Below are 14,871 nucleotides of genomic sequence, written 5' to 3'. Positions count from 1 at the left end.
TTTCATTCACATTGAAGCACACTTCAGTGATGACCAGTTCACAAACTTTCCTTTATACTAATAAGGTTATGAAATTTACCATACAGCGGAGATGCTGAGTCGCAGATAGACACAACAAAAAGACTGTCACAAATACATATTTCGGCCAGTAAGGCCCACACACCCACACCCACACCCACCCACCCACCCACACACACACACACACACACACACACACACACACACACACACACACACTCACACACTCGTACACAAATGCAACTTACACACACAACTGCTGTCTCAAGCAACTGTAGCCACACTTTCATAATACTGTTACATTCCATCCCAGATTTTCCATTGTTTGAGATTTATTTTAATAACTGTTTGACAGTCAGAATATGTTCTGATCATCCCAATTTCTTTCAAGTGAATATTAGTACACGAAGTTAGCTACTGCCCATAATAAGGTCTACACAGTGGCAATGTGACCAATTAAAAGTCCCATACTGAAGTCAGGCAAAAGCTGAACTCCTTTTTACAGTTTGGACTTTCTGTATTATCAAACCTTTGCACTGAAATATGACTCAAGTTATATCTGGGCACTGTTATTTTTGCACATAATTGCTGTCGGAAGGATTCTCAATCACTTTCTTTTATCACATAGATGTCACTGAAATAATTACTGGGTACAAACGTTGTCACTGATACACTTACAAAATGCTTCCTGCTTGGCAACTACACAAGCCAACATAGAGATGTAAGCTAGGTGATAGCTAGTCGCAGTGATGTTAATGCAGATTCCACCATGCTACCCAAGTGATAGCTAAGTTTGAAATGCTGACTTTTGTGTGGTAGAGCTATATAAAAACAGGAATATGGAATATTAATGAACTCAGTAATTACATTCTCCTTTACACTGAGGTGACAAACGTCATGGGATAGTGATGTGCATATGTACAAATGGAGGTAGTATCATGTACACAAGATATAAAAGAACAGTGCATCATTTGTACTGAGGTGGTTCATGTGAAATGGTATCCGATGTTGATTATGGCCGCACAACGAGAATTAACACTCTGAATGTGGAATGGTGACTAGAACTAGAGGAATGGGATATTCCATTTTGGGAATTGTTAGGGAATTCAATATTTCAAGATCCACAGTGTCTAGAGTGAGCTGAGAATACCAAATTTCAGGCATTACCTCTCGCCATGGATAACACAGTAGCCGACAGCTTTCACTTAATGACTGAGAGCATCAGTGTTTGTGTAAAGTTGTCATTGATAACAGACAAGCAACACAGCTTGAAATAACTGCAGTAATCAAAGTGAGATGTATGCCAAACATATCCATTAAGGCAGTGGCATGAAATTTGGTGTTAATGGGTCTTTGCTAACAGCACAATATCACCTGCAGTGCCTCCCCTGGGCTCATGGCCATACTGGTTCGACCCTAGATGACTGGAAAACAGTGGCCTGGTCAGATGAGTCCTGATTTCAGTTGGTGAGAGTTCATGGTAGGGTTCAAATGAGGCACATATACAATGAAGCCATGGACCCAAGTTGTCAACAAGGCACTATGCGAGCTGGTGGTGGCTCTATAATGGTGTGAGCTGTGTTTACACACAATGGACTGGGTCCTGGTTATGTTCAGCTACTTGGAGACAATTTCGAGCTATTCATGGACTTCATGTTCCGAAACAACAATGGAATTTTTATGGATGACCGTGGGCCATGTCACCACACCACAATTGTTTGCAACTGGCTTGAAGAACTTTTTGGACAATTTGAGCAAATGATTTGGCCACTGATATCACCTGACATGAATCAAATCGAAAATTTATGGGACATAATTGAGAGATCAGTTGGTGCACAAAATCCTGCACTGGCAACACCTTCACAATTATGGACAGCCATAGAGGCAGCATGGCTCAGTATTTCTGTAGTGGACTTCCAACTACTTGTTGAGTCCATGGCAAGTTGAGTGGCCACTCTATGCTGCCAAAAGGAGGTCTGACCTGACATTAGGATGTATCCCAAGACTTTTGTCACCTACGTGTATAATAACGTATATTTCAAATTTATTAAAGTTGTTTCTCGGTTATTCAAGTAGGATTTTTGTTTACTGTATGGTAGATAATTATGAAAATATAGAAGTCAGATGTACTGTTTGGTTGACACACTGTGTACCTATGTGGTAGTTTACTGATTTTCGTGTAAAATTCTCAGGTTAGTAATTTCCCTATTTCGTTCAGTTTCTTAATAGGTGACTTATTCAGATAATTAGATGTACTATCTGGGTCCAAAAAATTAGGCCAACAAAAATATAATGTCAAATCTGGGAAATAAATAAGCTTAAAATAAGGAAAAGACAACCTGTGTGCACTCCGTGTGCATTACGGGTCGAGTCATTCATGATGTGGAAAGGGTCCTTCTGGATGAGATGAAGAGCACAGGGTGCAGCCAGCTGCAGGTGGTGGCAGATGTCGCCACTAATGATGTGTGTCACTTTGGATCTGAGGAAATTCTCTCTGGATTCCAGAGGCTATCTGATTTGTTGAAGGCTGCCGGTCTTGCTTACGAGCTGAAGGCAGAGCTCACCATCTGCAGCATCGTTGACAGAACCGATTGCAGACCTTTGGTGCAGAGCCGGGTGGAGGGTCTGAATCAGAGGCTCAGACGGTTTTGTGACCGTGTTGGCTGCAGATTCCTTGACTTGTGCCATAGGGTGGTGGGGTTTCGGGTTCCGCTGAATAGGTCAGGAGTTCACTACACTTGGCTGGCGGTTACACGGGTAGCGGAGGCTGTGTGGCGTGGACTGGGTTGTTTTTTAGGTTAGAAGGCCTCAGGAAAGTATGGTGTGGGCTGCAATCTCAAAGGGTGCATGGCAAATACAGGACGTGCTTGGATCAAGGAACAGTCGGAATTGTAGTTGTAAATTGTTGTAGTTGTGTTGGGAAAGTCCCTGAGCTTCAAGTGCTAATAGAAAGCACAGAAGCTGAAATCATTATAGGTACAGAAAGCTGGCTAAAGCCTGAAATAAGTTATGCAGAAATTTTTACGAAGTCTCAGACGGTGTTCAGGAAAGATAGATTAGGCAGAATTGGTGGAGGAGTGTTTGTGTCTGTCAGTAGTGGTTTATCTTGTAGTGAAGTCGAAGTAGATACTCCGTGCGAATTGGTATGGGTGGAGGTTATACTTAACAGCCAAACTAAGTTAATAATTGGCTCCTTCTACCGACCCTCAGCCTTCGATGATATAGTTGCTGAACAGTTAAGAGAAAATTTGAGTCTCGTAACAAATAAATACCCCACTCATACGGTTATAGTTAGTGGGGACTTAAACCTTCCCTCGATATGTTGGCAAAAATACTTGTTCAAAACCGGTGGTAGGCAGAAAACATCTTCCGAGATTGTCCTAAATGCTTTCTCCGAAAATTATTTTGAGCAGTTAGTCCACGAACCCACGTGAATTGTAAATGGTTGCAAAAACACACTTGACCTCTTAGCCACAAACAATCCAGAGCTGATAGAGAGCATCGTGACTGATACAGGGATTAGTGATCACAAGGTCGTTGTAGCTAGGCTCAATACTGTTTCTTCCAAATCCACCAGAAACAAACACAAAATAATTTTATTTAATAAAGCAGATAAAGTGTCACTAGAAGCCTTCCTAAGAGACAGTCTCCCTTCCTTCTGAACTGACTATGCAAATGTAGACGAGATGTGGCTCAAATTCAATTATATAGTAGCAATAGCAATTGAGAGATTCATACCTCATAAATTGGTAAGAGATGGAACTGATCCCCATGGTACACAAAACAGGTCCAAACGCTGTTGCAGAGGCAACGGAAAAAGCATGCGAAGTTCAGAAGAACGCGAAATCCTGAAGATTGGCTAAAATTTACAGACGCACGAAATTTGGCATGGACTTCAATGTGAGATGCCTTTAATAGGTTCCACAATGAAACAGTGTCTCGAAATTTGGTAGAAAATCTGAAGAAATTCTGGTCGTATGCAAAGTACACAAGTGGCAAGACGCAGTCAATACCTTCGCTGTGCAGCACCGATGGTACTGTTACCGATGACTGTGCCGCGAAAGCGGAGTTATTGAACGCTGTTTTCCGAAATTCCTTCACCAGGGAAGACGAATGGAATATTCCAGAATTTGAAATACAAACAGCTGCTAGCATGAGTTTCTTAGAAGTAGATTCCTTAGGGGTTGTGAAGCAACTCAAATCGCTTGATATGGGCAAGTCTTCAGGTCCAGATTGTATACCGATTAGGTTCCTTTCAGATTACACTGATACAATAGCTCTCTACTTAGCAATCATATACAACCGCTCGTTCACCGATAGATCTGTACCTACAGATTGGAAAATTGCACAGGTCGCACCAGTGTTTAAGAAGAGTAGTAGGAGTAATCCATCGAACTACAGACCTATATCATTGACATCGGTGTGCAGTAGGGTTTTGGAGCATATACTGTATTCAAACATTATGAATCACCTCGAAGGGAACGATCTATTGATACGTAATCAGCATGGTTTCAGAAAACATCGTTCTTGTGCAATGCAGCTAGCTCTTTATTCGCATGAAGTAATGGCCGCAATCGACAGGGGATCTCAGTTTGATTCCGTATTTCTGGATTTCCGGAAAGCTTTTGACACCGTTCCTCACAAGCGACTTCTAATCAAGCTGCGGGCCTATGGGGTATCATCTCAGTTGCGTGACTGGATTCGTGATTTCTTGTCAGGAAGGTCTCAGTTCATAGTAATAGACAGCAAATCATCAAGTAAAATTGAAGTGATATCAGGTGTTCCCCAGGGAAGCATCCTGGGACCTCTTCTGTTCCTGATCTATATAAATGACCTGGGTGACAATCTGAGCAGTTCTCTTAGGTTGTTTGCAGATGATGCTGTAATTTACCGTCTAGTAAGGTCATCCGAAGACCAGTATCAGTTGCAAAGTGACTTAGAAAAGATTGCTGTATGGTGTGGCAGGTGGCAGTTGACGCTAAATAACGAAAAGTGTGAGGTGATCCACATGAGTTCCAAAAGAAATCTGTTGGAATTCGATTACTTGATAAATAGTGCAATTCTCAAGGCTGTCAATTCAACTAAGTACCTGGGTGTTAAAATTATGAACAACTTCAGTTGGAAAGACCACATTGATAATATTGTGGGGAGCATGAGCCAAAGGTTGCGTTTCATTGGCAGGACACTTAGAAGATGCAACAAGCCCACTAAAGAGACAGCTTACACTACACTCATTCGTCCTCTGTTACAATATTGCTGCACGGTGTGGGATCCTTACCAGGTGGGATTGATGGAGGACATCGAAAGTGTGCAAAAAAGGACAGCTTGTTTTGTATTATCACATAATAGGGGAGAGAGTGTGGCAGATAAGATATGCAAGTTGGGATGGAAGTCATTAAAGCAAAGACATTTTTCGTCGCGGCGAGATCTATTTACGAAATTTCAGTCACCAACTTCCTCTTCCGAATGCAAAAATATTTTGTTGAGCCCAACCTACATAGGTAGGAATGATCATCAAAATAAAATAAGAGAAATCAGAGCTCGAACAGAATGGTTTAGGTGTTCATTTTTCCCGCACGCTGTTCGGGAGTGGAATGGTAGAGAGATAGTATGATTGTGGTTCGATGAACCCTCTGCCAAGCACTTAAATGTTAATTGCAGAGTAGTCATGTAGATGTAGTTGCCTATAGTGGACTGCTGTGTGATGCACAGAAACTCATAACAGAAAACTTTTCACTCTAGCTTACAGGCTCCTGTCATTTTTTGTAGGGAAAGTATACATATTCACACACAAAATCACATGAACCCTCAAATGTACACTCCCCATATGTGGTGAGACTGATTACTGACTACTGATTATTGCGAGCAGTTGCATTGGCAAATGGCGGTGAGGAGGGTTTAGGGAAGGACACACGAAAGGAGGATGGGTAGGAGGAGAGTGTGAAGCAGGTCTGTGAACACATGAATCAGTGGCTGCACAACAAGACAAAAGGAGTTCACACTGTAGAGCTGTGAGGTAGAGAAGAGGAGAGGGAGGGGGCAGAAGGGAGGGCAGGAAAGAAAAGAAAGGTGGAAATAAATGGGGAGGCAGGGAGGGGAAAGGGATGGAAAAGGGGGGAGAGGAAGGAGGGAGAAGAAGAGATGTAGACAGAAAAGAGAAGCAGAAAGAGCTGAGGCTGTGGGTAACAGGTTACCAGAAGTTTAGGCTTGGGTGAGTGCGAGAGCCCAGAATATGTTGAAGAGACAATTTCAACCTGGATATCTCAGAGAAACTTGTGCTAGAAAATAACCTTGTCAATGCAAAGAGCAAAATTAGAGCTATCGACTGAGCTGGGTCTTTTTGAGGATTATCGCTTATTACTCCACAAAATTTTCACTATCACCTGGTGTGGGAACAATTTCAGTTACAGATTTATCTTTAAAAGAATTGTTTATGGACAACTAACTCCGCTATTGGGAGTAGCAACACTGAAATGATCTAGTGAACTACAAAATTTAATAAGCTACTTGTTAGACAGGAATTTCAAAATTTCAAATAAATGAGGTACATGTGTTATCAGTTTAATAATTTTAAAAAATGTTATTTAAAGGAATACAATCATAGTATTAATTCTACCTCACTACATTTATGATACCCCTGTCTACACCACTGAATTAACAGAAAGTTATTGAAAATAATTAACCAGATATTCCAATACAGAACAACCAGTAGTTCTGCATTTACATTTTGTAATTTCAGTTTTAGAAATGAATGACAAATATGACTACAAAATTTTCATAAAACACAAATTTACGATAGTGCATATGCATATGAATCTGAAGTTGGTCATCACTGTACATTGCCAAAATACAGATTTGTAAATGTGCAAAAATGATTTTACATTTTCTTGAGTAAATTCTTTTGATACACATTTTTAAACAATTTTTTTAAGTATTTCAAAAATTTTTGATTGCTGTAACACTGTCCATTTTAACTTTGAAATGCATTGTACACAGGACAGATAACACCATTTAACAGTCTTTAGCTACTGTGAAGCACTGAACATGAAAATTCTCTTTATTATACACTTTTTATTTACTGCACTGCATAGTTCTGGAAAGAACATTATTCTTATCTTAGCCTGATCTCTGGCATCTATTAGTCCATTTCATTGGCACTGCTACTCTTTCTCTGTGACAAAGTTTCCAACCATGTGCTGCTCAAGGCATATACTGCACATTTGTACCTGGTGGTCAAAATAGGACCTACTTTTTTCCCAGTGTAGATCAGTTCCAAATTAAAGCATTAGAAATTTTTCTGCCATATGTTATTACTGCCCACAGTGGATCTCTGTGAGTGGCTTCATTTAATTGTAACCACCCAGTCCATACCAGAAATAACAAAATTACTTTACATTAGTAAGCTGAAATATTTTTATGAAACCTGTAAAATGTATGTTCTGTTTAAAACACTTAGAACATATATACAGCAAAATTCTGTATATTAGACTCTCAAATAAATTAAGAGGATGGAAGCTATCCTCAAGGTCCAAATGACCTTTAAACCAAAGCAAATTACTTAACTTTTTCAATTTTTAATTGTTCAAAAACTACAGTATTTATTTCTCTCAGATTTTTGCACATTTATTGTATTTTTCAGCAGATTAATAACTAACAAATTTTTCATAGAAGCTTACTAATTAAGTTCACTAATACAGAAACATAAATAGCTAATTTACAGCATAGAGGAGGTAAATGCAACAGTATCTTGAAAATAAAATTTGCAGCCATCTGTATTATGTGTCTGAAAGTGTCACGAAGAGGACGAGTTATGGATGTTCAAGCATGAGTGATGCCAATGTGGCACCAGTTTGGCACTTCGTGAAGGATGCTGTCTACCAGTCCCCAGTAAGAGTCCTGCAAAAACTGCAAGTTCTCGTCAGAGCAGCAACTGCACATGTTAATAAGGACAAGATAGGCCAGACATGGGAGGAACTGGAATAATGCTTACCTGCCCTGCACGCTACAAATGGGGTGCAGATTGAACTCTGTTAGTGCTACAGAAACTTGAGGTGTCTGTGTGGACATTATGCTGTGAGCTTTACCTTTCTACCTATCCCCATTTATGACATACAGGGTGAGTCACTAACTATTGCCACCTAGAATAACTCTGACAGTACGATAGTAGCTGAAAAGTTTGTGGGAAAAATGCTACATGGGACAACAGGGGCCATAATATGACGTTGGTTTTTTGTTGCTAGGTGAGGTCATGTCAGGGATATGAAGGTCAATTTTGTTTTTTTAAATGGGATGCTATAGTTTGGTACTTATTTTCTGATAGCTGCTATCGAGATGAATCCAATGATGTGTAACAGTAAGGTCTTTGAAGGTCACGAAGGTCAAAAAGGTGGCATGAATGTCCATTTACAGAAGGTGTTTGAAGTGATGACCATTGGTATCAATGCAGTGCTGCAATCTTCTTACCTTGGATTGAGTGGTATTCCTTATCACATCGGCACTTATCAAAGCACATGCTCTGACAATTCTCTCTCGTATATCGTGCAAATAGTAAATATTCACCACATATAGTGTATCCATCTAACGTGCCATTGACATGTAAACACCATTTGAGGGTTTTGAAATACAACACTAATAGGAACAGTAAGAGTAGTATCGTTGAATCAAGTGAATATGAATGATCTATTCCTTCGAAGAACAAGTTGATATGCTTCTCATTTACGGAGAATGCCAACGAAATTCAGTGAGAGCTAGAGACTTATACACTGAAAGATATCCTCAACGTACTCACCCCTAAACGTCATACATTTAAATATGTGTATGACAAATTGAGAACAGCTGGATCTTAAACTTATCAGAAACATGTCCAGCAAAGAAAAGTTACTAACAAGGAAACAGAAATTGATAGTCTTGCCACTATGGTTCGAGATCCTTGTGTTAGTTCACATCAAATCACAAGGGAATCTGGCATGAGCCAGAATAGTATTGTTCAGGTTCTGCATTGCCATAAATATCATCCTTACCATATCAGTCTCCACCAAGAATTAACTGGTATGGATTGTATGCATCACATTGAATTCTGCCGACGGGCTAAACTTCAGATTCAGAGAGATGACACATTTATTCATTTGATTTTATTTACTGATGAGGCTACATTCATGAACCATGGAAATGTTAATTTTCATAACATGCATTATTGGGCAACTGAAAATCCATTTTGACTGCGGCAAGTTGCACACGAAAAACCATGGTCAGTGAATGTATGGTGCGGGATTCTGGAGGACAGAATCATAGGCCCCTATTTCATCAAAGAGAATCTTAATGGTAGGAAGTACAGCACATTTCTGCAAGAAACATAAGGTGTGTTATTGGAAGAAATACCTTTAGGAACAAGTAACAGAATGTGGTGTCAACAGAATGGGTGTCCGGCACATTTTTCGCTGATGGCTAGAAATGAGTTGCAGAGACAATTCCCAAATCATTGAATTGGACATGGAGGAGATGTGTCGTGGTCAGCTTGTTTGCCAGACTTGATGCCTCTGGACTTTTTTCTTTTGGGGTTTCATAAAAGGCATTGTTTATAAAGACATTCCAACTACATCTGAAGATATGCAAGAGAGAATTGTCAGAGCAAGTGCTCTGATAAGTGCCGATGTGATAAGGAATACCACTCGATCCATGATAAGAAGATTGCAGCATTGTATTGATACCAATGGTCATCACTTTGAACACCTTCTGTAAATGGACATCTGTGCCACCTTTGTGACCTTAGTTGACCTTCAAAGACCTTACTGTTACACATCAATGGATTCGTCTCAATAGTTGCTATCAGAAAATAAGTACCAAACTATAGCATACCATTAAAAAAAAAAAAACGTTGACCTTCATAACACTGAAGAGACCACACCTAGCAACAGAAAATCATCATATTATGGCCCTTGTTGTCCCATGCAACTTTTGTCCCCCAAACTTCTCAGCTCCTATCATACTTTCAGAGTTATTCTAGGTGGCAGTAGTTACTGACACACACTGTATAGCTGATGAAAGTTGGAAAGTTCATTTTGGAACATTCTGCCCATAATGTCATTCAATTCTTTTCTTACAAACCTGTCAACTGAAGGAGTGCATCCATAAAAATAAACTAACAGAACAACAGAGTCCCCAGCAACTTCCTCAGCCTTCACTTTACTACCTAATTTTTTGTTATAGTCACCATTATTAGCTGATTAACTTCATCATTACATGTAAAAAAAGGTAAAGTTCTGCATTCTGGCCCTAGATGGGCCATCCAGGACAGACTGACAGTCATGTCATCCTCTGCCAAATGTGACATCGGGTGTAGTGTGGAGGGACATGAGATTAGCACACCCCTCTCACAGCTGTTGTCGGGTTAATTGACCTTATCATTACATATATCTCATATGTTTTGTCACTTCATTACTGCATCACTAGTTCATTAATTAAACATCAGATACATTCCTTGTCCTTCTTACAAAAATTACTCTGAAGAATGACTCTTCATGGTAACAGACAACAATGGTATTAAAAAAAGCTTCACTTCCCATGATAGGACAGACAAAATACCAATTAATTACTTCATTTTAAACAACACAGTTATCATTTCTCAAGCCTGAAGGGCTATCCCAAGACAAACATTGTTCTCAATAAACATTACTGTGGAGAAAATTGCTTATTTTATTTCAACTTTCTTTACTGTGGGCTGAAGGGCTACACAGTGATATACTTTTACTGAAAAGGCACTTTCTTATACATAGACCACTGAACTTACTACTTCAGCAATATTCTTACAAATGTCACTGAATGTGTTTGAAATAGCTCAGCTATGTAATATTATGTTGAAAAAGATTTGTTATGTTTTCACAAAATATTCATTAATACTGAACCAAAAAATAACAAGGTATTTTCACTATAATATTGGAACAGTGTATTTCTTAACATATGCAGACACTATTATGTAATCAAGATAAACTATGAATAAAATATTATATAAATAGGACTGGATGGTTTAGAAGCTATAATCATTTAAATTGCTTCAGGCAGGCAAGGAAGGAAAATGGTGAAGTGTAACTTTTGGATCCTAATGAGAGAATCATGTTGGATCAGAGATAATAAGAATAGTTTTGGAACACTGGAAACTGTAGAATGGGTAAAACCCTGGTTAGGACAGAAAGACATGTTGGTACAGAATCTTGGATACAAATGAGATGGATATGAATGAACTAGGAAGGGCAGAATGGATTAATTTAGTTGTGGAAAGCACTACTTGCCACTTAGTGTGTTCACTGAAGAATGGTGAACTCCCTACTTGATCATTTTATTTACATTCAACAGTGTTTTCAGTTGTATTCACCAGATGAATGGCTCCCAGTTTCAGAAATTATTTCAGCTCATGTTGTTGTACTTTCAGACATGTTACTGAAGATATGTAAGGTTTCAAATCAGTTATATTTTTCAGGCCATGTATTTTATTAGATATAGGATATCTTAGTTCATATGCCCTATCATCAGTAGCTCTTATCATTTTAAATGAGCCATGGTACACATGTAGGAATTTATGTATCTCTTCATTCACATTACTGGATTTTTCTTTGGTTTTGACTAAACCAAATCTTCTACTTTAGAACTGTGTGGTTTCACCCAACTATCATGACTTCTTTTCTCTTCCTTAGCCTTTATTTTCATCATCTCCTTTGAGACTATAATCTTTTCATCCTTAGATATTTCACTTAAAGCTGTAAACTCTTTATCTACCCAAACATTAATTCACAGGGAGAACATCATTAGGTTGTTTATTGTATTTTCAAAATTTTGTATGTGACGTGCCCAAACAGTGTATTTTTTTTATTACAATGTAAACAACATAGCCTTTTAATCTCTTTCATTATATATTCCCTTGGGGAAAGTAACTGGAATTATTTATATGTTTAATTTTATATTTTCCCATATATTGCATAAATCTTTCAGAATGAATTGTGGCCTTTGTCTGATAATAGAGATTTTGCCCCCACTTTATGAAAATACTGTGTTTTTAAGTTTTCTGCAAAGGCTTTTGTGTTGGCCCTTTTTACTGGATAAAGCTTTATATGTACTGAAAAAGTTGCCATTACTATAATAATGTATTTACACAGGCCATTAGAAGTAGTTAATGTTCACAGTATATCTACTACAACTAACTCTGTTGGAGCATTGGTTAGAACGGAATGTATTAAACCTTTCGAAAATGCTTTAGTGGACTTGCGCATTGGGATTTATCACATCCAGCAAATATTTTCTGGAAACTTCTCCACAAATTATTAAATATTACAGTTTCCTGTATTTTTGATAATACTTTATTGATTCCATAATGCTCATAGCTTCCATGCAAATAATTGAGTAATTTCTTCTTCCGTACATAAGGACTTTCTTATGAATAGAAAAGCCTTTGTGAATAAAGGAAAATTATAAGAATTGTAATACAATTTCATTAACTTTAGGTTTACATCACCATTCTCTTCACTAAACATGTATTTATAAATTTTTCCTTCAAAGTTTTGGAACCCATATACTATGGCAAGTGCTTCCAATTCACATATGTAATAATGTTTTTCGTGAAAAGGAAAAAAAATCAATATACCTTCATAACTAATAACTCTGGAAGACATAACAAGAAGAGTTTTTAATATGAAATAATACAGACAACCACTATTGATAATAACCTGGGTCAAGGAAGAGCTCTTAATGCTGTTTGCTTTTGTTAAAGTTGACTTGCTCATGTGGGGCTAAGTGCAATGACCTAGGGTGCATATTTTGAGGAGAAAAATCAACTTTACTTTGTTCTTGACAAACAGATGGATTTTTAATATTTTATTTGTTTAGGCTCACAGATTTTCATGCTAGTGCATCGGTGTGTGCTCCATCTCGAAGTGCACTCCTCACTGGTCGACTTGGACTAAGGACTGGAGTTGTGCAAAACTTTGCTAAAGATGCTGTCGGGGGTATTCCTGAGAATGAGACAACATTGGCAGAAATCTTGAGGGATGCTGGATATAGGACTGCTATGATTGGTATGAATTATTGATTCACAGTTTCATCTGTTTTTCTTTATTACTCAAGTCATTATCTTTCTTTTATTGTTATGTTTAGCTTACTGCAGTATATTTTATGTTATTAAACACAAATATAATTATTGTTTTAATTTTTTTGACATATCATGTTAAAATGTCCTACATTTCTAACTTCGGTAGTTCCAAACGATTCACTGTTTAACAATATTTTAGAGGCTGCTTGTTATATAGTTAAAAGAAATTTTAAAAGAATCTAAGCATAGCATTCTTCAATAAGCAATGTAATTCAGCATGTTATGTTTCTGTAGATAACTGGTTCATTATATGAATTGTGCAAAATATTAAAACTGAGAATCAAACAAATTATGTCATTGTCAACAGGGTATTTAACATCCTTTGGATTAGATCAGATACACTTTTTATTCCTCAGACCCAAAATAAGGAGCTCCTCAAGGGTGCAGAAGATATCTTAATACATAACTGCCTGGATATCTGAGTGCATTTAAGTGCCCAGTTTTGTGACATGGGGAGGTGTGTTGGCCCAATATCATATCTGCCTTGCAGATTAATGATGGGAACCATTGTGCCGTCCAGCCTGGATGCAGTTGTTAAGTGATTTTCCACATCAATGTATGCTACTGGTCATTAAAATTGCTACAGCAAGAAGAAATGCAGATGATAAACGGGTATTCATTGGACAAATATATTACACTAGAACTGACTTGTAATTACATTTTCATGCAATTTGGATGCATAGATCCTGAGAAATCAGTACCCAGAACAACCACCTCTTGCCGTAATAACGGCCTTGATACGCCTGGGCATTGAGTCAAACAGAGCTTGGATGATGTGTACAGGTACAGCTGCCCATGCAGCTTCAACATGATACCATAGTTCATCAAGAGTAGTGACTGACGTATTGTGAGGAGTCAGATGCTCGGCCACCATTTACCAGACATTTTCAGTTGGTGAGAGATCTGGAAAATGTGCTGGCCAGGGCAGCAGCCGAACATTTCCTGTGTCCAGAAAGGCCTGTACAGGACCTGCAATATGCAGTCATGTATTATCCTGCTGGAATGTAGGGTTTTGCAGGGATTGAATGAAGGGTAGAGCCACGGGTCATAACACATCTGAAATGTAACGTCCACTGTTCAAAGTGCCGTCAATGTGAATTAGGGGTGACCGAGACATGTAACCAATGGCACCCCATACCATCACACTGAATGATACGCCAGTATGGTGATGACGAATACATGCTTCCAATGTGTGTTCACCGCGATGTCGCTTAACACGGATGTGACCATCATGATGCTGTGAACAGAACCTGGATTCATCCAAAAAAAATGACATTTTGCCATTCGTGCACCCAGGTTCGTCATTGAGTACACCATCACAGGCGCTCCTGTCTGTGATGCAGTATCAAGGGTAACCGCAGCCATGGTCTCCGAACTGGTAGTCCATGCTGCTGCAAACGTTGTCGAACTGTTCGTGCAGATGGTTGTTGTTTTGCAAACGTCCCCACTCAGGGATCGAGACATGGCTGTATGATCCGTTACAGCCATGAGGATAAGATGCCTGTGATATTGACTGCTAGTGATACGAGGCCATTGGGATCCACCAGAGCATTCTGTATTACCCTCCTGAACCCACTGATTCCATATTCTGCTAACAGTCATTGGATCTCGACCAACATGAGCAGCAATGTCGTGATACGATAAAGTGCAATCATGATAGGCTACAATCCGAGCTTTATCAAAGTCGGAAATGTGATGGTATGCATTTCTCCTCCTTA

At 38.8% G+C, this 14,871-nt stretch overlaps 1 protein-coding gene across 5 annotated transcripts in view; it reads left to right on the top strand.

Moving 5' to 3' along the window:
- The window catches only part of LOC126147433 (arylsulfatase G-like), a 130,704-nt gene that overhangs the window by 45,041 nt on the left and 70,792 nt on the right, over positions 1 to 14,871 (top strand). For all 5 annotated transcript variants that reach the window (XM_049915697.1, XM_049915692.1, XM_049915693.1 and 2 more), the window contains one exon: positions 12,892 to 13,079. In XM_049915697.1, coding sequence (XP_049771654.1) covers positions 12,892 to 13,079 — 188 coding nt within the window. The remainder of the gene's footprint in view (positions 1 to 12,891; positions 13,080 to 14,871) is intronic.

Source organism: Schistocerca cancellata, chromosome 2 (assembly GCF_023864275.1).
Source record: "Schistocerca cancellata isolate TAMUIC-IGC-003103 chromosome 2, iqSchCanc2.1, whole genome shotgun sequence".
NCBI classification, from domain to species: Eukaryota; Metazoa; Arthropoda; class Insecta; order Orthoptera; family Acrididae; genus Schistocerca; species Schistocerca cancellata.
This window is presented reverse-complemented; position numbering and strand designations above follow the sequence as displayed.